Source organism: Symphalangus syndactylus, chromosome 3 (genome assembly GCF_028878055.3).
Source record: "Symphalangus syndactylus isolate Jambi chromosome 3, NHGRI_mSymSyn1-v2.1_pri, whole genome shotgun sequence".
Taxonomy (NCBI): domain Eukaryota; kingdom Metazoa; phylum Chordata; class Mammalia; order Primates; family Hylobatidae; genus Symphalangus; species Symphalangus syndactylus.
In genome coordinates, this window is record NC_072425.2 from 90,897,141 (window position 1) to 90,920,698 (window position 23,558).

Genomic DNA, 23,558 nt, shown 5'->3' on the forward strand with positions numbered 1-23,558 from the left:
ACCAATTAGATTCAAGCAGGTGTTAACAGCCAGGTCTCCACACTTTTGCCCAAGGCCCACTGTTACAAGGAAACCATGACTTCCCTGAATACAATTCCTATTAAAGGAAAATATTAAACAAGTGTCCATTGTCAGAAACAGTTTTCAGAAAAACAAGGTTTTGTTAATTAAAATATTGTAGGACACAGGAATATGTGATTCCAAAACTCAGAAAGAAATGACAGTGATGGGGAAGATAGCAATGGCAAAAAAGAAAAAAATTATGAACTATATCAAGAAACATTGAATATAGTGGAAGAAATCATCTGACTTAAAAAAAATCATGGATTCTTTTTAGCCTTATTCATTTTTAAAAATGCTATTTAGACTATGTTCCAGGCAGTTGGCCAGTTTTTGAAATACAGCACAGAAGCAGATGAAAGAGGTTAATCTGATGGTAACTGGATAAGACAATACTTTGAAGAATCAATGCTGCATAGTATTCTTCTGTGTTCACCCTAATCTAAAAGAACTGAAGCCCTTCAAGTTTAAGGTTGACCCTAATGAAGTGGTACCTGGTAGGTAGGTGACTTCTAGACACTCCTTTTCTCCATACCTGTTTGTTGTGGCCTGAAATGCCATTATGAGAAGACACGGCATTGAGTCCCTGATTACAGATAAGTAATAAAAAGTACAACTGCTAAACACAACTACTACGTTCTGAATAGTTACAGAAGTATTACAACCATAACATTAGCTGAAATACACTTACATTTAAAGACCATAATCAGGTAATTAGTGAAGCATTTAAGTAAATATGATTAGGTTCTTTATAGATTTTAATAATGTGGAAAAAATTAGACACTTAGGAGAGCCACGGACATTTTAAGATAGGTATAGAGTCATTAGTAAAAAAGAACAAGAAAAAAAGCAGTCAACTTCACCAAAACACACTTAGTTCTGGCTCAATCTATATTCAACTCTGTGGACACAAGAAATGGATAAGTGGAGGGTATTTGAGCTATATACCCATATATGACCTTTTATTGAGTATCTGCACCATGATAAAGAATAAATATCCATTGAGAAGAGAGGACCTTAGAATCCAAACAGATTGTAATCAAGGCTATCTAAAAAAGTTTATATGTCTCATAGATGAGGAAACTAATTTATCTTATTATCTGTAATAACTGGAGTTAAAACTGAAGTGCTTATTCAGAATTCGTAGTTAGGTAAAACTTCATGAGGCACCTGGGATAAAGCATGTACATGCATTGCTAGCAGACGACGTAGACAACATGGCCTTGTGTATTTGTCAGTTTGTTTCTTGGCATTTGTTTATTGGATTAGCACTCAAGCTTTTAAAGTCTTACTTTTGGATCATTGACTGACTAATCAAAGAATCTTTGTACTTCCCTAAGAATAACTCACTGTTAAGTCTAAATTCACTTATACAGGTATCTTCCCCCAAATTATGCTTTCTCATTGTTAAACAGACACTCAATGGGGAAAAGAGAATCAGAAGATACTAAAAAGAAGTACAATTTTCTATTAAAAAAAGATGGTAATTCAAGACTCTAGGCTTTGTTATTTGATTTCCCCCCTGGCAACTATTAACTTTTCTTTTTTAAATCCCTTAAAATTTTTTTTTTAACTTTTACATTCGGGGGTACATGTGAAGGTTTGTTACATAGGTAAATTCATGTCCCAGGTTTTTATTGTACAGATTATTTCATCACTTAGGAATTAAGCCCAATAGTTATCTTTTAAGCTCCTCTTCCTCCTTCCACCCTCCTCCCTCAGGTAGACCCCAGTATCTGTTATTTCCTTCTTTGTGTTCAGAAGTTCATCATTTAGCTCCCACTTGAAAGTGAGAACACACAGTATTTGGTTTTACATTCTGGCATTAATTTGCTGAGGATAATAGCCTCCAGCTCCATCCATGATTCCACAAAAGACATAAGCTTGTTCTTTTTATGGCTGCATAGTATAGTATATATGTACCACATTTTCTTTGTCCAGTCAATCATTGATGGGCACTTAAGTTGATTCCATGTCATTGCTATTGTGAATAGTGCTGCAGTGAACATTTGCGAGCATGTGTCTTTATGGTCAAATGATTTATATTCCTCTGGGTATATGCCCAGTAATGGGATTGCTGGGTCAAATGGTGTTTGTACTTTTAGCTCTTTGAGGAATTGCCACACTGCTTTCCACAATGGCTGAACTAATTTACACTCCCACCAACAGTGTCTAAGTGTTCCTTTTTCTCTGCAACCTCGCCAGCACCTGTTATTTTTTGACTTTTACATGGTAGCCATTCTGACCTGTGTGAGATGGTATCTCACTGTGGCTTTGATTGCATTTCTCTAATGATCAGTGATATTGAGCCTTTTTTCATATGCTTGTTGGCTGCAGGTATGTCTTCTTTTGAAAAATGTCTGTTCATGTCCTTTCCCCACTTTTTAATGGGGTTGTTTTTCTCTTGTAAATTTGTTTAAATTCCTTATATACGCTGGATGTTAGACTTTTGTCAGGTGCATAGTTTGCAAAAATTTTCTCCCATTCTGTAGGCTGTCCGTGAACACTGTTGATAGTTTCTTTTGCTGTGCAGAGGCTATTTAGCTTAATAAGATCTCACTTGTCAATTTTTGCTTTCGTTGGGATTGCTTTTGTGTCTTTGTCATAAAATCTTTATGAATACCTATGTCCAGGATGGTATTGCCTAGGATGTCTTCTAAGGTTTTATAGTTTTGGGTTTTACATTTAAGTCTTTAATCCATCTCGAGTTGATTTTTGTGTATGGTGTAAGGAAGGGGTTCAGCTTCAGTCTTCTGCATATTGCTAGTGAGTTATCTCAGTACCATTTACTGAATAGGGAGTCTTCTCCCCATTGCTTGTTTCTGGCAGTTTTGTCAAAGATCAGTTAGTCATAGGTGTGCAGCCTTATTTCTGGGTTCTCCATTCTGTTCCATTAGTCTATGTGCCTGTTTTTGTATCAGTACCATGCTGTTTTGGCTACTGTAGCCCTGAAGTATAGTTTGAAGTTGGATAACATGATGCCTCCAGCTACGCTCTTTTTGCTTAGGATTGCCTTGGCTATTTGGGCTCTTTTTTTGGTTCCATATGGATTTTAAAATAGTTTTCTTCTAGTTATGTGAAGAATGTCATTGGTGGTTTGAAAGAAATAGCATTGAATCTGTAAATTGCTTTGGGCAGTATGGCCATTTTAATTATATTGATTCTTCCTGTCTATGACCATGGGATGATTTTCCATTTGTTTATGTTTCCTGGTTTCTTTGAGCAGAGTTTTATAATTCTCATTGTAGAGATGTTTCACTTCCCTGATTAGTTGTATTCCTAGGTGTTTTATTCTTTCTGTGATAGTTTTGAATGGGATTGCCTTTCTAATTTGGCTCTAGGCTTAACAGTTGTTGGCGTGTAGGAATGCTACTGACTTTTGTGCATTAATTTTGCCTCCTGAAACTTTGATGAAGTTGTTTACCAGCCGAAGGAGCTTTTGGGCCAAGACTGTGGGGTTTTCTAACTATAGAATCATGTTGTCTGCAAACAGGGAGTTTGACTTCCTCTCTTCCTATTTGGATTCCTATTTATTTCCTTCTCTTGCCTGATTGCTCTCACTAGGACTTCTAAACTATGTTGAATAGGAGTGGTAGAGAGAAGGCATCTTTGTCTTATGCCGGTTTTCAAGTGGAATTCTTCCAACTTTTGCCCATTCAGTATAACGTTGGCTGTGGGTTTGGCATAGATGGGTCTTATTATTTTGAGGTATGTTCCTTCAACACCTAGTTTATTGAGAGTTTTTATCAAGAAGGGGTGTTGAATTTTATCGAAAGACTTTTCTACATCTATTGAGATATTCATGTGGTTTTTGTCTTTAGCTCTGTTTATGTGATGAATCACATTTATTGACTTACTTGTCAAAATTTGCTGAGAGAAATGGTTTCTGTCTCAAGGACTATAAAATGTTTATTAAAGGAATGTATTTCACATGTTTATAAAAGGAACATACTTTTTATGAGATATGGCTATCATCTCACAATGATTTTGCATAATTCCAAAGGAGAAACATATTCTTGTTCACATGACAAAAGCAATTTGAACATATGAATTCACTGCCTGACACCAACAAAAGTAGTGAACGCATGTATGTGTTGAAAGGGAAGAAAAAATATATGTTGTGGCAAAACGAGTTTAAACCAAAGAATCTTTTTTTTAAAAAAATGTTAACAACACTATAAAGCCAGGGGGTGGTAGTATATGGTGAATTCACTTTATTGTTTGAATATAGCACTTAGTTGTCATGGCAACCTGATTAAGCTGCAACCTGAAGACAATTATATCTGAATCAGCATATTTAGAAAGATAAACTGATAACTTCAAGGTAAAGTTTGATGCTGGGTTTAGGGCAGGTTAAAAAGCTATCTAGTCATTTCAGGTTGGGATTTAGCCTTGGTTCTTAAAGAGCAGCACTGATAGTAAGTAATTCAGATTGCTTATTAAAACTTCAGCAGAAACCAATGCCAAAAGTTTTGTAACAGAAAACACTTAACATATAAAGAAAGGAGAGAAGAAAAGAGGAAGAAAGAAAAACATCACTAGTGAAAGGAATTACCTTTAATTTTAAATCACCTCTATATTTGGGCTGAGATATTGGTGATTACGCCAACCTTTTATTATTATTTTTCAATCAGGTAACTAATATTTAAAAACAAACAAAAGGCCGGGCGCGGTGGCTCACGCCTGTAATCCCAGCACTTTGGGAAGCTGAGGCGGGCAGATCACGAGGTCAGGAGATCCAGACCATCCTGGCTAACAGGGTGAAACCCCGTCTCTACTAAAAATACAAAAAATTAGCCAGGTGAGGTGGAGGGCGCCTGTAGTCCCAGCTACTCGGGAGGCTGAAGCAGGAGAATGGCATGAACCCCGGGGGGTGAAGCCCGCAGTGAGCCGAGATCGCGCCACTGCACTCCAGCCTGGGTGACAGCGAGACTCGGTCTCAAAACAAACAAACAAACAAACAAACACCCTAATTATTCTGACTTCATTTCTCTTTTCCTTTCAGAGATAGCAAACAAAACTATTTTAAAAGATTGATTCAATGTGCTAAGAAAATATAATTTTAGCATCTCTGACATGGATAGCATCCTCAATACCACTCTCTATAATTATCAAATATTCTACTTGGAGCAGGAATGAGTTTTGCTAGAATTGGAAAACACGGGGAGAGGAACTTGGTTGTGTATCTTGTTCCTACTTTTTACTTTCGAATCTAGCCATCTCTAACTTCTTTTTGGGATCACCCTACTCCCACAATGAAGGATGACTTCCTGAACAAGACAGTGAAAGTCCAGTGTTAATTGCCTGTACAGAACTTTTGGACCAAAGCAATATGAATGCATCTGCCAGGTGGTTAGAAAGCAAAGATACCAGGTAGGGAGTCCTTTAGGGAACAACTATTGAGCTATCTAGTAATCCCAGCTTCTACCCAGTTGTTGTGACAGCATCTCTAGAAAGTACAGCTGACAAACTCAGGCTTCCATGAGATAATATATTCAGTTGCCCAGATGTGAGGCTTTGTTTTTCACTTAAGTATCACAAAACTAGTCAATGTCTGTCATAGACTATGTTTGGGGGATTAAGGGTCATGGGCACTAATATGGTCTCTGTAGTGTGCATCCACATTCTCTATTCTCAGCTGGGCGTGGTGGCTCATGCCTGTAATCCCAGCACTTTGGGAGGCCAAGGCAGGTGCATCACCTGAGGTCAGGAGTTGGAGACCAGCCTGACCAACATGATGAAACCCTGTCTCTACTAAAAATACAAAATTAGCTGGGCATGGTGGCACATGCCTGTAATCCTAGCTACTAGGAAGGCTGAGGCAGGGGAACTGCTTGAACCTGGGAGGCAGAGGTTGCAGTGAGCCGAGATCATCCCATTGTGCTCCAGCCTGGGCAACAAGAGTGAAACTCTGTCTCAAAAAAAAAAAAAAAAACCAAGATCTAGTCTCATACATTTTATGAAACATTTTCCTTTTAATGGAAAAAATACAGAAAATGCCTGATGCAATTTCACCTAACTACTGATTTAGGATAAGAACTTCGATTTCAACCCCAGTTATTTCAGATTTTAAAATAAATTAGTTTCCTTGTCTATAAGATATGTGAAGAGTTTCAACTACAGTCTGTTTAGATTCTAAGGACCTCTCTTCTCATTGTATATATTTTTCCTTATTAAACTGCAAATATGCAAAAGGTCACGTATTATATCACTTAAAACATGTCTGCTTGCTTTTCTTAGGAAATAGGCACCTAGCAGAGAACGTATGGTTCTTGAGTAGGAAAGATACACAAGGGAAGAAATGGGTACGGAGGGACTGGGAACGAGGGGAGGGGAGTTGGAGGCATTCTAGACAAACTGATTCTAAGATGGAACACAATGAAGAGCTTCCTCTCCAATGGATAAAGATATATGTAAATGGGTAAAAAATATATTGAAGACTCTATTGTACTCTACTAAACCTAGAAGTGGTAGAACCCACGTCTCCTATACCTAATGACCAAAAGAAACCATGCGACTATTCTCAAGGTAACATTTGAGATTTGAACTTGACTTGGCCAACAATGAAGACACAAGGGAACAAAATGATCAATCCCTTTAACTAGTTCTGACAAATAGTCTTGTTACAACCTTTTCCCGTGGCAAGGAGAAAGACCTAAACATAGACACTCCTCTCTTCTGAGTGAGATAATTGGATTTAATGGCAAGGAACACCTTTTCAAGAGTTCCTTCTTTCTTCGCTAGGTATTTTGTATTTTTGGGTTTATCTCAACTTGATGTGCAAACTCTCTTTTTCTTTGTTTATTTGGACAACTATTTACCAGTTTTGACCCACAAGTGAGGTTTATTTGTGATGGAAAGACTGACTTCCATTGAGTGGAGCTCCATGGATAATAATTTTTTAAAAAGGCCATACAGACATTTAATCTGAGCAAACATCTCTCTATTCAATTTTACCAAAATCATGAATTATTTTGCTTCGTTTGTCTTTGTGGAGTTTCCTGTTAAAATATATATATATTTTAAAAATAAATATATTAAATATATTAAAAATAAATATATTTTTAATCAATGTTGACCAGGTTGGCCTCGAACGTGTAGCCTCGCCTCTCCAAGTGCGAGGGCAACCGGCCTGAGCCACAGCGGCTCCCTTAATATGTTTTTAATAGACAACAAGGCACAAAGAATCCTGGGTAAATAATACATGTTAAAAATAGTTACTACCTAACAATGTTACTGGAACAATTAGAGTGCAGAAAACTCTTTCACATGAGAAGCCAACTAAAAACAAATGTTGGCATGATGCTCTTTGGTTTTTTTAAAATTAATACAGCACATTTGCTCCAAACTCATCTCTCCCACTTAAAAGTATTTGGGTTTTTTGTTGTTGTCTGCTTTGCAACTCTCCCTAAAATACACCATTGTGGGCCCTATTCTTTGTGTAATTTTACTTTTTTCTTCTATTTTTAAATAGATACCCCTGGTGCCAATGCACATTTATATGTGAGCTATATATATATACCTTTTTTCCCCACTCAGAGAGCAAGGGAATTATTTTTAAAGAAATCCTCTTTCTAGCCAGATTCCATTAGGTTGTGTTATTCAAATACACTGTAACATAAAATTTATTTCTTCATGTGGTGTCCAGTTGCTAAGGAACACAGCCAAAAAGTTCAACTTTGCAACACAACAGAACACGAGTAGAGATTATGAGGGTTGCCCATAGACACATACAGAGGCTCTGAGCAAGGGGAATTACACTTTTGTTTTCAAACCTGGAAGTGCATAATATTATTAACAAATAGCTATTTTTATCCCATGTACAATGGAACTTCCATTCTCCTTGGAAAAGCACAGTAGCTTTTCTAGACTCATGACCTCTGAAGTCATGCAGCGTATTTTAAACAGAAGCCCTATCACTTCTGCCTTTAAATGTAAAACAGGTCTCCTGAAAAGCATACAATTTCTGAAATGTGCTGTCACGTCCACCAAACGAAACACTTTAACTCCGTTTTTCTTAAAGGCAAATTTCTACAGAAACATGAATCTGACAGCAATAAATACCATCTGAATCATTTTTAAATGTCTCACCCAAGTTTACTGGACACATGTAAAAGGTGGTGTCTATCATAAAGACCTAAAAGAAGGTATGATATCAGAGCCTTTCATAAAGTCCTGAAAGAGGTACTTACATTTTGCCGTCACTTTGTACCCTCCTAGAGGAGGGGTGTGGCCTTCCAATGCATCAAATCCAGCAGATACTAAGACCATGTCTGGATCAAACTCTTTGGCCACAGGCTTCACGATGGTCCTGCACAGTAAAAATGCAACTGGTCACACGTGGGACTGGTGAATACCTTTACAAATCGTTCAGTGAAAACGAACTGGCACAACAATAGGAACCTCCCAAGAATAAAGAAAAGGGGAATAAAAACATTATTTGAATGGGACAAAAATGTATCACTTCCTTTATAATGAATCGCTGTTATTTCAGCATCCCTATTCAGGCTTTTTTTGGTTCATCTTTTTTCCTCCAAATGGAAAAAAAAAAAAAAAACTGCTTTGCAGGTACATTCTAAAGTCCATCATATTACACATAAGTCTGTGGCTGTTTTATCCCACCGCCTATAAAAAACTGCTTCTTCCAAGGGAGTGACTAATGTTTTACAGAAGAAAGTCAAAGCTTTAGTGAAAACCCGGCTTGCTCCAGTTAGTGAGAACTTGGTGTAAATTTGAACTATAAATTTCTTTTGGGAAAAGTTTGCTTTCCCAACTTAAAAAAAAAAAACATTTTTAAATATTTATCATGGTAGGGGGTGACTCTTGCAAAGGAGAAACACGAAGTTCCCTTAATAGAATCCAGACTACAATGTTAAGTGAGTCCAAAGTCAGACACACCAGGAATGTGGCAGCCTCATCCATGACAGCAACCCCTGCTGGCCCCAGTCAGACACTTCAACACTTCCCTTCCCAACTTCAGGGCTCCCAAACCCCTTTCTCATCATTGCTAGCTTTGAGAAAGAATGACTAATGGATGCAACTGGGCTTTATAAAATTTTTAACATAGGCTTGAAGACCAGTATGCCATCATAAAAATTCAAATTTCAAAAACTATTTACTGAAATGGGGAAACTGCACGCTATAATGAATTTAAAAAGTAGTACAATCACTCTTGTGTGTTTGTGAGAGATAACTAAAACAAATATTAAAATAGTTATCCTTCAATAATGACATAATTACTTTAATTTTTATGTTTGTAAGTTTTCCAGATTTTCTACAATGATTACATATTAATTTTATATTTAAAAAATGTTATTGCATATCATAAACAAGAAGTTGTTGCAGTTATACAATAAAAATATTTAGTTGAAACTTACCTAGAAATGTAAATAATTGAAATATTTTTCCTAATGAATCCACTACTGTCATAAAAATTCTATTCTTCAAGTTCATAAGTATACATGTAAGTGACTTCCACAGTAGTCCCTCCAACAACTGGTAAACCACATAAATCTGAATTGGCTCATCAGTAAAACTAAGTGAAAACCTAATTTTATTTACTATACACAATTATATCATGTTTTTTCTTCAATAAAATTAAAAATTTCGAATACAGCTACATTATCAGGAGATATACTAGATTCTTCCCCATCCCAGTAATTACAAACCTTACATTATGGTTGTCATTAAGTGTCACATATAATAAATTCACTGTTTTTCATGAGTGAAATAGTATTGTGGTGTATGTTGGGATATTAGAGATTGGAACAAGTTTTTTCAAAGAATTAAGAGTGCTTTATCAAGATACTCAATTTAATTTTATTAATCCTATGTACTCCCTTAGAGAATGGATGCTTCTACAAAATTCAGTAAGCAGATGATTGAACCAGATTGTCTATGCAATCATAAGTATCACAGTAATCAATTTTCCATCTCTTTTCCCTCTATCAGAAGGTCATCCTTCCCTTATTTTCCCCCCAGTATTTACCCATCCTTCAAGGCACAACTCATATACTATCTTCTCCATAAAGGCTTCTCTCTACCCACAGATATTAAATATAGGCGCATATTTTTGAAGTACAAGAAGACAGGAGAGGAGGCAAGATTGCCCACATAATTATAGAACATTGAAAACAGAGATGATCTACAGAGTATAAGTGCCTACAGAAAAGCCACAAAAAGCAAGTGAGGCCGGGCGCGGCGGCTCACGCTTGTAATCCCAGCACTTTGGGAGGCCGAGGCGGGCGGATCACGAGATCAGGAGATCGAGACCACAGTGAAACCCCGTCTCTACTAAAAATACAAAAAAAATTAGCCGGGCGTGGTGGCGGGCGCCTGTAGTCCCAGCTACTCGGAGAGGCTGAGGCAGGAGAATGGCGTGAACCCGGGAGGCGGAGCTTGCAGTGAGCCGAGATTGCGCCACTGCACTCCAGCCTGGGCGACAGAGCAAGACTCCGTCTCAAAAAAAAAAAAAAAAAAAAAAAAAAAAAGCAAGTGAATTATTCTCTCTCTTCTTGGAGAAACTAACTGAAAAAGCAGAAAATATCAATAGCTTATTTTTCCAAATCTTCCTATAGTGAATCAGTGGTCAAAAAGCCCCATTCACCTTTACAGTGCCCTTTTCTTAAATATGATGAATGCAAATATTTTGTTAATAAAGACATCTTACCCACTTACAGGGGAACTATATCTCTCTATGCCACATATCTCTGAATATACGGAATCTACTGGTTTCTATCTGAAGCAAATTGCACATTTGCTATGTAGGTCACTTCTGAATTCACAAACACAACGTGTTTTCTAATTTCTTGTGGGTTTTCAAATTCCTTCACCTTATAGGCCTAATCCTATACATTTTAACTCATTCTAAAAAGTAAGAAAAAGATGGGAAATTTAGAAAAAGGATACATCACCTGATAGAATCCTTTCACTTAAAAATATACATGCCTAGAATTATGTCTGGGTGGAAGCTGTTTGCTGAATCAATTAGTGAAGTATGATGAGAACAGAGGCATCATGCTGCAATGCATGCTGTGTGTTTTCCACTAAATTGAAGAACTACATAGCAACAGATGGTTACAGATGGTGACATTGGTAAGGTTCATTCATTCCTTTCAACAAATATATATTGAGTGTCTACTATGTTGCAAACACCATCTTGTTCTAAAGATGTGCTCAATTTTGAAGTGAATATTATTTATTTTCCTATTGTCAGCATTAAACTCTTACTCTCCTCTCTGATAAATGAATGAAACTGAGACTCCATAGATCTCTTTATTTTGGCAATGACTTTACGAGTGTCCATGGAAGTGTTCACTGTTTTATTTATGCCAGTCTAGATTAATTTGTATTCAAAAAGATCTATCGTGTCTGAAAGATTGAATAATGTATTTGAGAGTACGAAGTAGGAAAAACAATGTAATTTTTATTAAAACAAATCTTCGAAAGCACTGATTTAAAATTTTATCTGAAGAATTGGGATTTCTGATTAAAGTTAGCAAACAAAGAATACATGTTTGCCTCTCATCTTTTCCAATATCCCACTGAAAAGAAAGTATAGGAAGATACATATGAACTCATGGTTCTTAATACATAACAGATGAATAATTTAGATGACTGTATCCATGGGTTAGTATATATTTCCTAAAAGCAATGGCACCCCAGTGACAAGGAGCAGAGTTAATACCCAGATCTTGCTTTCTTATATCAATCTCCAATAAAAGGACCCAGAGATCCTTGGAGAGGTGGTTGATTCCAGCACTGCATCAGGGAAAATATTACATGACTCTGGAACATCTTGTGGTGACAGAAATCAACAAAATGCTTAAAAAGAGACATGGACATGTCAGTAGGACATGTGAACCAATCTGAAAGCACTTTCAATGGCCAAAGCTGAAACAATTTGATGAGCAAAATAAATAACGATAGTATTAGATTATAATCCAAACAATCAAACACCAAGTCCATAGTGAATACATAATAATTGAATAGAAAGGAGAGAAAATAGCTCTTTCTTACAGAAAAATATCATCTAATAAATGTAGAAGAATTGAGGAAAATATATAATTACCATTGGAACAAGAAAGAAATAATTGAGGCGGGCAAGATTCAAGGATGGATACCAAAATTAGTGTAGCCAGGCATTGTGGCTCATGGCTATAATCCCAGCACTTTGAGAAGCCAAGGCAGGAGAATTGCTTGAGCTTAGGGGTTCCACCCTGGGTAACACAGAGAGACCCCATCTCTCCAAAAAAGATTAGCCACACATGGTGGTATGTGCCTGTAGTTCCAATGACTCGGGAGATTGAGACAGGAGGATTGTTTGAGCCTAGGAGTTTGAGGCTGCAATGAGTTATGATCGTGCCACTGCACTCCAGCCCAGGTGACAGAGCAAGACCCTGTATCAAAAAATAGTAATAACAATAATAATGATAATAAATAAGATTAGCGGACAAAAGTTTGCAGACAATCATTATATTTGCATAACCCCAAAGTATCTTCTGCAAGGTAATAAGAAGGAAAATAATAGAAACTTTGAAATGAAGAAAACTTCAGACACGACCTGAATAAAGTTAACATCTCCTATGATTGGACATACCAGCATCAATACTCCCTGATATGATGCATTAAAGGCAAAGCACTCCTATGGCATTTTTGCTAAAAACATATAACTTCAAATCTCATGATGAGGAAATATTAAACAAATTTAAATTGAGGAATATTTGACAAAAATAAGTGACCAGTATTCTTCAAAAGTAATGGCCCTAAAAAACAAGGGAAGATTAAGGACTTGCTACAGATTGGAGGAGATTGAGGAGGCATGATGTCAAAGGGCAATGCAGTATGCTGGATTGGATTCTGGGACAGAAACAGGACATCAGTGGAAAATTTGCAGTCCCATATAAAATCTGTAGTTTAGATAAGAGCATTGTACACATATTACTTTCTTAATTTTGATTACTATGACTACGTAAGTTTTTAATATTAGGGTACACTGCGTGTTGGCGTACAGGAACTCTGTCCTATTTTGACAGCTTTTTCTGTAATTTCAATATTATTTCAAAATAAAATCCAACAAGTATCAGAATATCAAAATAAATAAAATTATAGCAATTAAAGAGGGTAGGACCACTGCTACCAAGCAAATTTCTAACAAATTTCCAGAATAAGGAAATTGACTGGAAGTACACTAAAAACAAAACAAAACAAAACAAAACAAAACAAAACAAAAAACAAAAAATAAAGCTACTGCTTTGCATATGCGTTCATGGGACCACAGAAGAGATGAGAGACACTCCATCCAATTGAGCCTGTGTCAGGAAAACTCTCTAAACCAGTGTTTTTTTCTCTGCTCTCACACGACCACAATAATCTTCAATACAGAAGACATCTGTGATCAAAGGTGGGTGCTTTTCTCCACACGCCAAACAGTGGATGTCTGCTGGGTGTCCTCCAATTCAGTTTCAGCACTATCTACCTGGAGATAGTGAAGATCCCACAAGTTGCGGACTCAGTCTCTTTATTAGTCTGTTCTTGCACTGCTATGAAGAAATACCTGAGACTGGGTAATTTATAAAGAAAAGGGCTTTAATTGGCTCACAGTTCTGCAGGCTGTACAGGAAGCATGACGCTGGCATCTGCTTGGCTTCTGGGGAGGCCTCAGGAAACTTACAAACATGGCAGAGTAGGAGGAAGAGAGAGAAGAAGGAGTTGCTACTTTTAAACAACCAGATTTCATGAGAACTCTATCATGAGAACAGCACTAGGTGAGTGGTGCTAAACCATAAGAAACCGCCCCCATGATCCAATCACCTCCCACCAAGCCCCACCTCCAGCATTGAGGATTACATTTTGACATGAGATTTGGTGGGACACAGATCCAGACCAAGACAACTCTCCCAAGGCCCTTCCCCCCACCTCAACACACACACACACACACACACACACACACACACACACACACACCAATTGTGAGTCCAGGAAATTCCCTTCAATTTGGGGTTCCCATGCCCCCTTCTTTGGGTTGGATTAATTTGCTAGAGCTGCTTCACAGAACTCAGAGAAGCACTTACTGACATTTACTTTATTATAAAGGACATTCAAAGGCTACAAATGAAGAGATGCATAAGACAAGGTATGGGGGAAGGCATATGGAGTCTCCATGCCCTCCCTGGGAACGCCACCCTCCAGGAACCTCTACATTTCCAGCTATCTGGAAGCTCTCCAAAGCAGTCCTCTTGAGTTTTTATGAAAGCTTCAGGACACTCAGCATTCCTTCATTCTAGAGAGAGTCTTAAGACCTACAATAAGAAGGGTGGGAAGAGTAGAGTCCTGCCTTGGGACAGATGAAAGGAGAGCAGAAGATCAGAGGCCCGCCTCTGAGGCCTAGCACACCCAATATTATATTACTTTTAATGACATTACTTTTAATGGCAAAAAACACAATTACTTTTGCACCAACCTACTAAGAAAAAAATCTGTAGCAAGAACTATGGGAGTTATGAGCCAGGAACTGTGGAAAAAAACTAATGTATATCCTAACACCATGTACTCCACTGAGGAAATGGGTATGGTGACGGAAAAGAGGCAGGACTTAAAACAAGAAATTAAAAAAGTGTCAGTCGGTTAAGAATATCAAACTACATCCCAACGCCTTAATTACCTTTCCTCGATGCCAGCAACCAAGCAACACAGTCGGATTGCCTCTTTCTTAAAGAAAAGTATGTATGTGTGTGAACAAAGCTAAGACTTCTAATGCAGATACTGGGACTCTAACATGCAGTCCTCCTTATTTTGTCATTTATGGGGATCCAGAGACCAAGAGCTGCTGTCTTCTAGAATGTTAACACTAAATTGGGGTTTGACAGTCCACACACACTCAATTGACCCATTTATACAACCACAGGGAAAACTGTTACCAGCTACTTTAATATGAGTGGAAAATCAGGGATTATCTGGCATATAAGAAGACCATGTTGTATGAAAGAAAAAAAAAAGATTAAAACAAACATATATATAGAAGACTCTAAATGAAACAGATAAAGTTCAGACAACAAACATAACAAACATAATAATTTCAAAGAAATGCTGGAAAATATTTTAGCCTTAAAACAAAGACATGCTGTTATGAAAAAGAACAATCAAAGAACAAGGGAAGTACTTAAAGATAAAAACTAAAATTGCATAACTTAAAAAATTAGTAGATGATCTGAAGAAATAAAATTGAAGAAATCGCCCAGAAGAGGAAGCAAATAGGTAAAGTATAAAATAATGGGAAAATATAAGACACAGAGGGTCATTGCAGAAGTCCTATATTTAAATAATAGGAGTCCCTGAGAGAGCCAAGAAAAGAGAGGAGAGGAAATGATCAACTTACAACAGAAGATAATTTTTCAGAACTAAAAATACTCAAGTATATGAATTTGATTAGTCCAACCAGTGTGAAGCTCTATGTATTTTTTTAAAAATACACACTTGTCAGATCCTAAGAGAGCCTTAAAAAGAAAAAACGTGTCCTCAAAGAATCAGAAAATGATATTGACAGCAAAGTCCTAATCAGTAACACTGAATGTTTTTACATTCTGAGGGAAAATTATTTTTAAACTTCAATGCTGCTTGCAGCCATCACACACTAGTATTTAAGTATGTGACTTAAATAAAAATACTTCAAAACATATTAGGGCTCAGAAATTTATTTTCAATGCTCCCTTTCTGAATAACTTACTTGACAATGTACTTTTGCAAAGCAAGAAAGTGTATCAAAGAAAGAATGAGGCATGGGACCAAGTAGTGGATATGCCATCATAGGAGAATATAGAGGATTCACTGGTGATTTGCACCTACACTGCTTTGCTAGAAAACACATGATTGAAGCAATAACAATGGCATATATGCTTTTTTGTCCTCACCTACCAATGGTTATTCTGTCATGTTCTTCTTGAAGAACAACCCTCTTCCTTCTTCCCTGCATGTCTCTACCCCTGGTGAAACCCATGCTAGTGAGAATAAACCAAACTTATAAAAATAAAAGGAGACAAAAAGAGTACTACCACTAACATAAAGAGATATCAATCATGTGACTAGATGCTAAACACAGTAAGCAGAAAAGAATTCCACTTTAAATTTCTTTCCATGAGATTTGGAACAATTGATTCTGATTCTGAACTTCCTCAGAATCAGATTTCTGGAACTATTTCATCTCTAGTCAATGGCCAAACAATTGGTTGCACTGACATTGAGTCAAATGTTGTCCTTAAGTTGAACCACACTAGTAATTTCCCATGACTCACCCCAGCATGTGCTGAGTGAACGGTATAAGACGCTACCCACTCATTTGACGTGCTCAGTTGCAAGAAGGGAATTCCCATAGGAGCAGAACTCTGGCTTGGTTCCACAGCCTGCAACTCAAAATTATAAAGCAAATTTCACAACATCTTAACCTATAAAGTTACTCAACAATATTTTTATATTCATTTAGAAGTAATTTATTGAGTCCCTGCCATATGGGAAGCACTGGGATGGTGCTGGGATTCAAAAATGCAAATATGTTGTAACTCTGCCTTCAAAAAGGTCATAGGTTAGAAGGAAAGGCAGGTGGAAAACAAACCCAGGCGCACACAATGTACTGAGGGACAGAGGACAGCGGGCAACCAACAAGGAAGAAACAATGTGAAAGTCCACCACAGAGGATGTGTAAAGTGAGTTAGGACATCAGTTATAGGCCAGGGTTCACAGCAAAGTCCCTGATCTCTTGCCTTCATGGCAAGACACTATATAAATAAACAGGTAAGCATGTAATAAGGACTAAGGTGAAAAACAAATTGTACAGAAAGTCATGGGGGTGGTGCACGTTGAGACAGGGGTACCTAGAGAAGGCCATTCTGAGGTGGACATAGCCCTGAAGTGGAAGGGTCTTCCACATATTCAGGACATCAAAAGAATGTCACTGTGGCTCACACAAAGTGAATGAAAGGAAAGATGGTTGGAAATGGGATCAGAAAGGTGGCATAAAGCCAGTTCATGTAGCATCTCGTAGGCCATTGTGAGGACACTGGATTTCATTCTGAACAAGAGTGGAAACTCAAAAGTTTTGAGTAGGCAGTTATATGATCTTATACGTCACCTCTGAGGCAGCAGATTCTGATCCCCTGTATAATTTATAATAGCATATTATAATCATGCAAATGTAAATTATAGGTGTAAATCCAAGCCTACCTTTTTTCTCTATAGTCTAATTGTATATCATTGCATGAAAGCATCATATTATAAAATTATACCTTTTCAAATGGTACAAGAACTTTTATTTCTTTTAGGTTTTTCTGGCAAAACCAAAAATGCACATTATAGACTGCACATTTTTTCATGCATTCACCTATGTTTGTGCATGAAGTACAAGGAAAAGATGCTTCCAAGCAAAGTGGTGAAGGCAGCACATCAAAGAACTGTTTCTATACAGATTCCAGGCAGCTGTTGTGGCTGCTGGTGCTGCAGAACAGCCCCCAGCGTCTCACCCACCACAGGCCCAGTAGGGTCCTTGTGGGGGGCACTAAATGAAGGTTTACCATGGGCATTTGTGGAAAAGCATCAGTGCTAGGAGCTCTAAGCACACCAGGTATAATTGATGTTCTCCTCTAGCTCCACCAGCCCAGACCTGAGTAAGTCCTGCTCTTCCTCCTTAGCATTCACCCTCCAACTCTTCACACCCCCAACACACACACATTGCCCCCTTCTCTCTTTTACCACCCCCTTTTTTATTGCCTCTATTTTTCATCTTTGGCAGCTCCCTGTCTCTTTCTCAACCCATAGCCAATCTTTCAAGGAATCCTATTGTCAAACTTTCAAAATATATCCAGAAATTTACCATGTTCCTACACCTCCACTGTTCTCACCCTGGCCTGTGCCAACTTTACTGCTCACCTGGATCACAGCTGTGGCCTCCTCGGAGGGGCCCATACTACATCTTTATCCCTGTACTCTGTTCTCAAAATGGCAGCCGGCCAGCTTAACATGTTTAATCAGATCCTCATCTGATTAACTAAAAATTAAAATCCCCCCCAAAAAACATAATGTTTTAAGAAAGTTTACGAATTTGTGTTGGGCCACATTCGAAGCCATTCTGGGCCACATTCAAAGCCATCCTGGGCCCCATGCGGCCCATGGGCCGTGGGTTGGACAAGCTAAAGTCTAGCACATAGTGGATACTCAATAAATAGTTGTTGAATGTTATACCCAGTGATGCCCTCTCTGGTTTTTCGTGTTTGCAGGTCAGATTTTCTTGGTGCCTCACTCTTCCTCAGCCTCTGCACATTTCACAAATGTATGTAAAATCCCTCTTGAGTGAAAGGCCATTCACATTTCTACTGTGGCTTCATTGTTTATGAGCCTTTGCTTTAAATGCAAACATCAGAAAATCGTCCTTTCCTCTCTTGTCCAGCTGGTTCCGAATCTCTCCAGACACAAAAGCAGAACGGGGACGATAATTACAAGAATATGCAAATGCTCATTTAATTCATTTTTAATCTAGAAATTATACTACTGTAATGAGGAGAAAAGGAAAAAATTGGGCTAAAAAACTTTCACACCTTCAGAAAATGTGACATATATATGATATGGCTTCTATTTTTTTATGTTTTGTTTATTGCCTTCTCCGAATCTACATAGCTTTTCTCGTTCTGTCTCCATAATTCTTCTCAAAATGAATTTCCTCTTATCTTGCCCTATTTTTATTCATTGATTTAGACATGCTTCTAAGCTAGCTAGGTTTTTTTTTTTTTTGTATTTTTACAAATTGATTATCCAAATTGGAACTCTGTCAGTATAAAGGAAAACATTATTCTCTAACCATTTTGCTTTGATGAGCATTGGAACACTGTATAAACCAGATGGAGAGGGGGAAAGGTGAGGTTTCTCCAAAAGTCTTCAAAAAGGGGGTTAAATTCTGCAATGATTTCTACTGTGTGCCATCTCAAAATTGAATTATCTGGCTTCAGTGTACAATTGTAGGGGGTTAGAAAAATCACTTGATTCCAACTCAAGATATTCAATTTCTGTTCTTGGCACTGCCTCCACTTGGGTAACCTTAGTAAATTGTCTTAGTTTCAACTATTATATGAGACTGGGGGGATTCATTTAGATTAACTCTAAAGTCATATGCGGCTCTATTATTCTACGATTTTTCTATGTTCCAGATCTAATACACCAAAGGGACACTTTTTCCCCCTTCATATGCTCTTTCTCTTGCATTTGATAAGAAAAGTTGTTGCCTGAAGCTCAGCATCCTTGCTGATCAAAATCTTTGCCTACATATCCACTGATTTGCCCCGGCCTTTCAGATCGATTCTAAAGTGTGTCTTTCCTTTGATGACGCTAGACCCTAGAGTGGAGAGCAAACTATTTCACTGCAAGAACAAAGTTTGTATGAGCTATATTTTAGGGGCAGAATTATCACTTCTAAAGAGATTGGAGCTCTAAATGGGACATTGTGAGTCCATATCATTTCACTACATCAAAATAGCAACCCTATAGTACTATGTGCTTTTAAATGAATCATTGATGAGAATAAGGAAACTACATACAAATAGCACATATATATCATAATATAATGCAATATATTATAACTAGGAATATGTATGTGTGTGCACTCATATATATTCCTGGTCCAGAAAGTGTATTCTTTGAATTAGAGTTTCAAATATGACATTTAATAAGTTTATATTGCTTTAGTGCTGAAGAAGCCAATGCTAATTTTAAATGCTATGTGTTTAAAAAATAATGAATACTTGAAGGCAATGAGGGACTTTCCTTGCCTAAGATGTGTCATGTAGCCAATAACATTTCTGACTAATTCTGAGATATTGCCCAATGTGTCTCTGAGCTAAGAGTTGAGAGAGAAATTTTTCTCAACAGTGTCTCTTCCTGACTTTGGGACATTGTCTGTGAGAATAGTATTAGTATATTTATATTATTACATTTGGAACGCCTCTGAATATAGAATGATGCCACCTCCCTAGGCAAAATGCTATATGCAAGCATAGGGAGCTGGACAAAATGGTAAGATTGCTAGTTTATCAAAACAGATAAACTGATTCTTATCTAATTACCATATATAAAACAATGACAATAGAATTAACAGATTTTGCTTTTGTTAAACTCTGTACTAAAATCTAGTCTAGAAAAACCAACAACAAAATGTTGAAACATGCTTAGTTTGGAGTTGCTAGAAGTCATTAAGAGTTAATATTAAAATTGTATTGAAGTAAACACTCTTTTGCTGAGAAATGTAGAATCTAATGTATATATGTCCCTTCCCAGTCATTATTATATAAAAGCATAGAAATACCGTGAATTTTAATATGCCAAAAATGTGTCTTTAAGTTTGCAACAGTGGTTCTCAAGAAATATTTTATTATGATTTCAAATGTGAGTCCAGTAACATAAGGGGGCTGTTATGTATTTGGTTTCATAAGCATTGCTAAATCAGTCTTTCCACATTTGTAAGTACTAGAGCTGGAAAGGGACAGTAGTCCCGACTTTGCTCTGCTACTATACAATTAACAAAAGACCAGGTCCTAGAGAACCGAGGCTGAGCTACAAGGGTGTGGGGAGCGGGCAAGGGTCTTTGCCAGCATAATGCACTAGAACTATTGATTCTTCTTGAACCCCTTCAAAATTGCCTGTGATTGCTCAATAAAATACACCCTTCCTTATAGTTCCAGTGGGTGCTGACAAGGAGGTCAGCTGTATAGCAACTTTTAGTTTTATCTTATGCCTACCTTATTACCCCTTCCTCTTTCCTTCCTTTCTTTCTTCCGTCTTCCTTTTTTTTCTTTCCTTTATTTCCTTCTAATTTTATCCTCTTTTAGCCCAATTTATTCTTAAAGGGCATGGAAAGAGTTTAAGACATTGAGAAAAACTTAACACAAGTCAGAACAAAGTATTTAACTTTGTTTCCTTATATTAAGATCAACTGGATAACCAAGGAAGAAAGTATATTTAAAGAATAACATAATCCTCATGGTTTAGGCAAGAGACGCAGAACAAGCCCCTGCAACATATATCTTTCCAAATCTTTGTTTATTTTCATTTCTATAGCAACCTGGTGGTTGTAAAACATTGCCATAATGAATAGAAAATAGAACACAAATGACAGTAAAATGTTCTTAAAACTTACATAGCAGAGAATTATTTAGAAAATTCGGAAAGGCTGTTTTTTTTTTTTTCTCAGATGGGCTCATAGCAGGAAAAATGTCTACCCAAGTCATTAGTAAATTTCCCCTCCAGAGGGACAATAAGATGCTGGTGACACGTGCACTTTGGAAACTTAATTATGTGCCTATTTTTTGTTATTACTTTCTTTATCCAAAAAATCCCTAAAGAGATTATACTACCATCAAATCAGTCATAGGGATTTCTCTCCTTTCGGTGGGGTGCAGTGTGTAGCTTAGTACACATATTGCATTTCCCATTACCCTATGAGCAGCATATACTTTTTGCAAAGTTTCAAATGAGCCTCTCTTTAGTCTTTTCACAAGTGATTGCATTCCATAAAATATTATTGCATAAAGCCAAAGGACTTTGGCTAAAAATTAAACTCAGTATTCCAATAAAATCATATATATATTTCTCTCTCTTTCTCTCACATACATATATATATACAAGAGTGTTAGCCTTTATATTTCTTCTCAAGAGGAGAGAAAAAGAAGCTTTGTAGGCATAAAAATAAGGAAAAAGAAAGGTCAAACATTACTGTAAGTAAATGTTCTGTGGTTTATAGAATTCACAAAACAAATTACAGCATGACATCCTTTTCAAGGAACTGTTTGTGTCTTTGGAAAAAGTGTGTATTATTTTTGGTGAACTCTACCTTTTGATGTGGCCTTTCTGAGGAAGGCAACATCATCAAGTTTTTTTTTTTTTTAATTGCGTAACAATGTGAGATGAACAAGACAAAAGGCAAGCTCATTTAGTAACACATTTTTCTTGTTCCCTGAGGCATAGCCAGAAAGAGACTGAGAAGAAAGAAAGAACTTGGGGCCTGAATAGAGTTCTGAAGTACAGAGTCAGGCTGTCTTCTCAATCAGGAGACCAGCCCAAGATCGAGGAGTGTTACATGTATTCATAGCTAAAATAACAGGAGAGTAGGATTAATTCCAAAGCTAAAAAAATAGCTTATTTATGTTGGAGGCAAGGAAACTCTTTTCTTCTAGCAGCAACGATAAAATTATCAACCATTTTGACAATGTACTAGGTGCCAGGCATGAAGTTAAGAAGTTTATAGATTCCTTCTAATGTTGCAATGATCACAATATACTTGAAATTATGTATTTTGATCCCAATGATAGATAGTAAGGCTAAGACTCAATGAAGGTAAGACATTCAGTCAAGTTGTTTCAGCAAATAACTGACTGACTTGGGATTCAAACTCAGATCTGTCTGAATCCAAAGATCATGTTCTCGGAAACTTGACAATTCCACCGCCTTTTAACTGCATTTTTGGATGAAAAATTACTGTTTCCAAGTGCTCTGATTCTATGAGGCAATTAAGGCATATCATGTGTACTGAAGCAATCACTTCAGTGTTTCTATGAGTTAGAAAGGAAGTAGGTATGCCACTCAAACTTCACAGGAGATCAGGACATGGTAAAAATGAGACACTGCTGTCAATATTTATTCAGCAGCAACTTATTTCCAGGTACAATTCCAACTGCAATGTTCACTCCACCAAGTATGAACGTTCCATGGGTACATGATAGAGTAGTTTTATTACTTAAGATAAAAATATACTCTGATTAGTTAGACTATGGATTGTCACTTGGATTAGGGTGAAAGCAATTTCTGAGTAAAGTATATTCAAACATTCTAGATAGGAAATGTTAAAATAAGCTGATTTGGTTACTCTGGTGTCCTCACCCAAATCTCATATTGAATTGTTTTCCCCTATCCTGTTCCTGTGATAGTGAGTTCTTATGAGATCTGATGGTTTTAAAGGGGCTTCTCCCTTTGCTGGACACTCATTCTCTCTCCTATTGCCTCGAGAAGACGTGCCTCCCACCATGATTGTAAGTTTCCTGAGGCTTCCCTAGCCATGCGGAACATGCAGCCACATGAGTCAATTAAACCTCTTTCCTTTATAAACTACCCAGTCTCAGGTATTTCTTCACAGCAGCCTAAGAATTGAGTAATACATTGATTATCCGTTTTTCCAAATATGCAACCATGTGGATCCATATGCACAGATAGCTAGCTTTCTCACTGATTATTTTCATTTTTTGAAAAGGGAATGTTATGGTGGTATGTCGACACTGCTGTCATGATACTGTGACATGCTAAATGAACCACTAAACAGTTGGCAGAATCCAAGATTTCAATGGATAAAACATTTGAAAACTAATTTTCTTTTGTGCATGTGTATTTGTTTTAGACCAAATAATACTCCACAGTTATTAGTACAGCAGTAATATACCCTCATATTTAAAAAAATTTGCTTGTTTTTAAAAATC

General features: G+C 37.1%; 1 protein-coding gene across 2 annotated transcripts in view; it reads right to left on the reverse strand.

Annotated features, from left to right (window-relative positions):
- The window catches only part of HDAC9 (histone deacetylase 9), a 914,075-nt gene that overhangs the window by 125,039 nt on the left and 765,478 nt on the right, over positions 1-23,558 (reverse strand). For both annotated transcript variants that reach the window (XM_055272501.2, XM_063637042.1), the window contains exon 22: positions 8,253-8,371. In XM_055272501.2, coding sequence (XP_055128476.1) covers positions 8,253-8,371 — 119 coding nt within the window. The remainder of the gene's footprint in view (positions 1-8,252; positions 8,372-23,558) is intronic.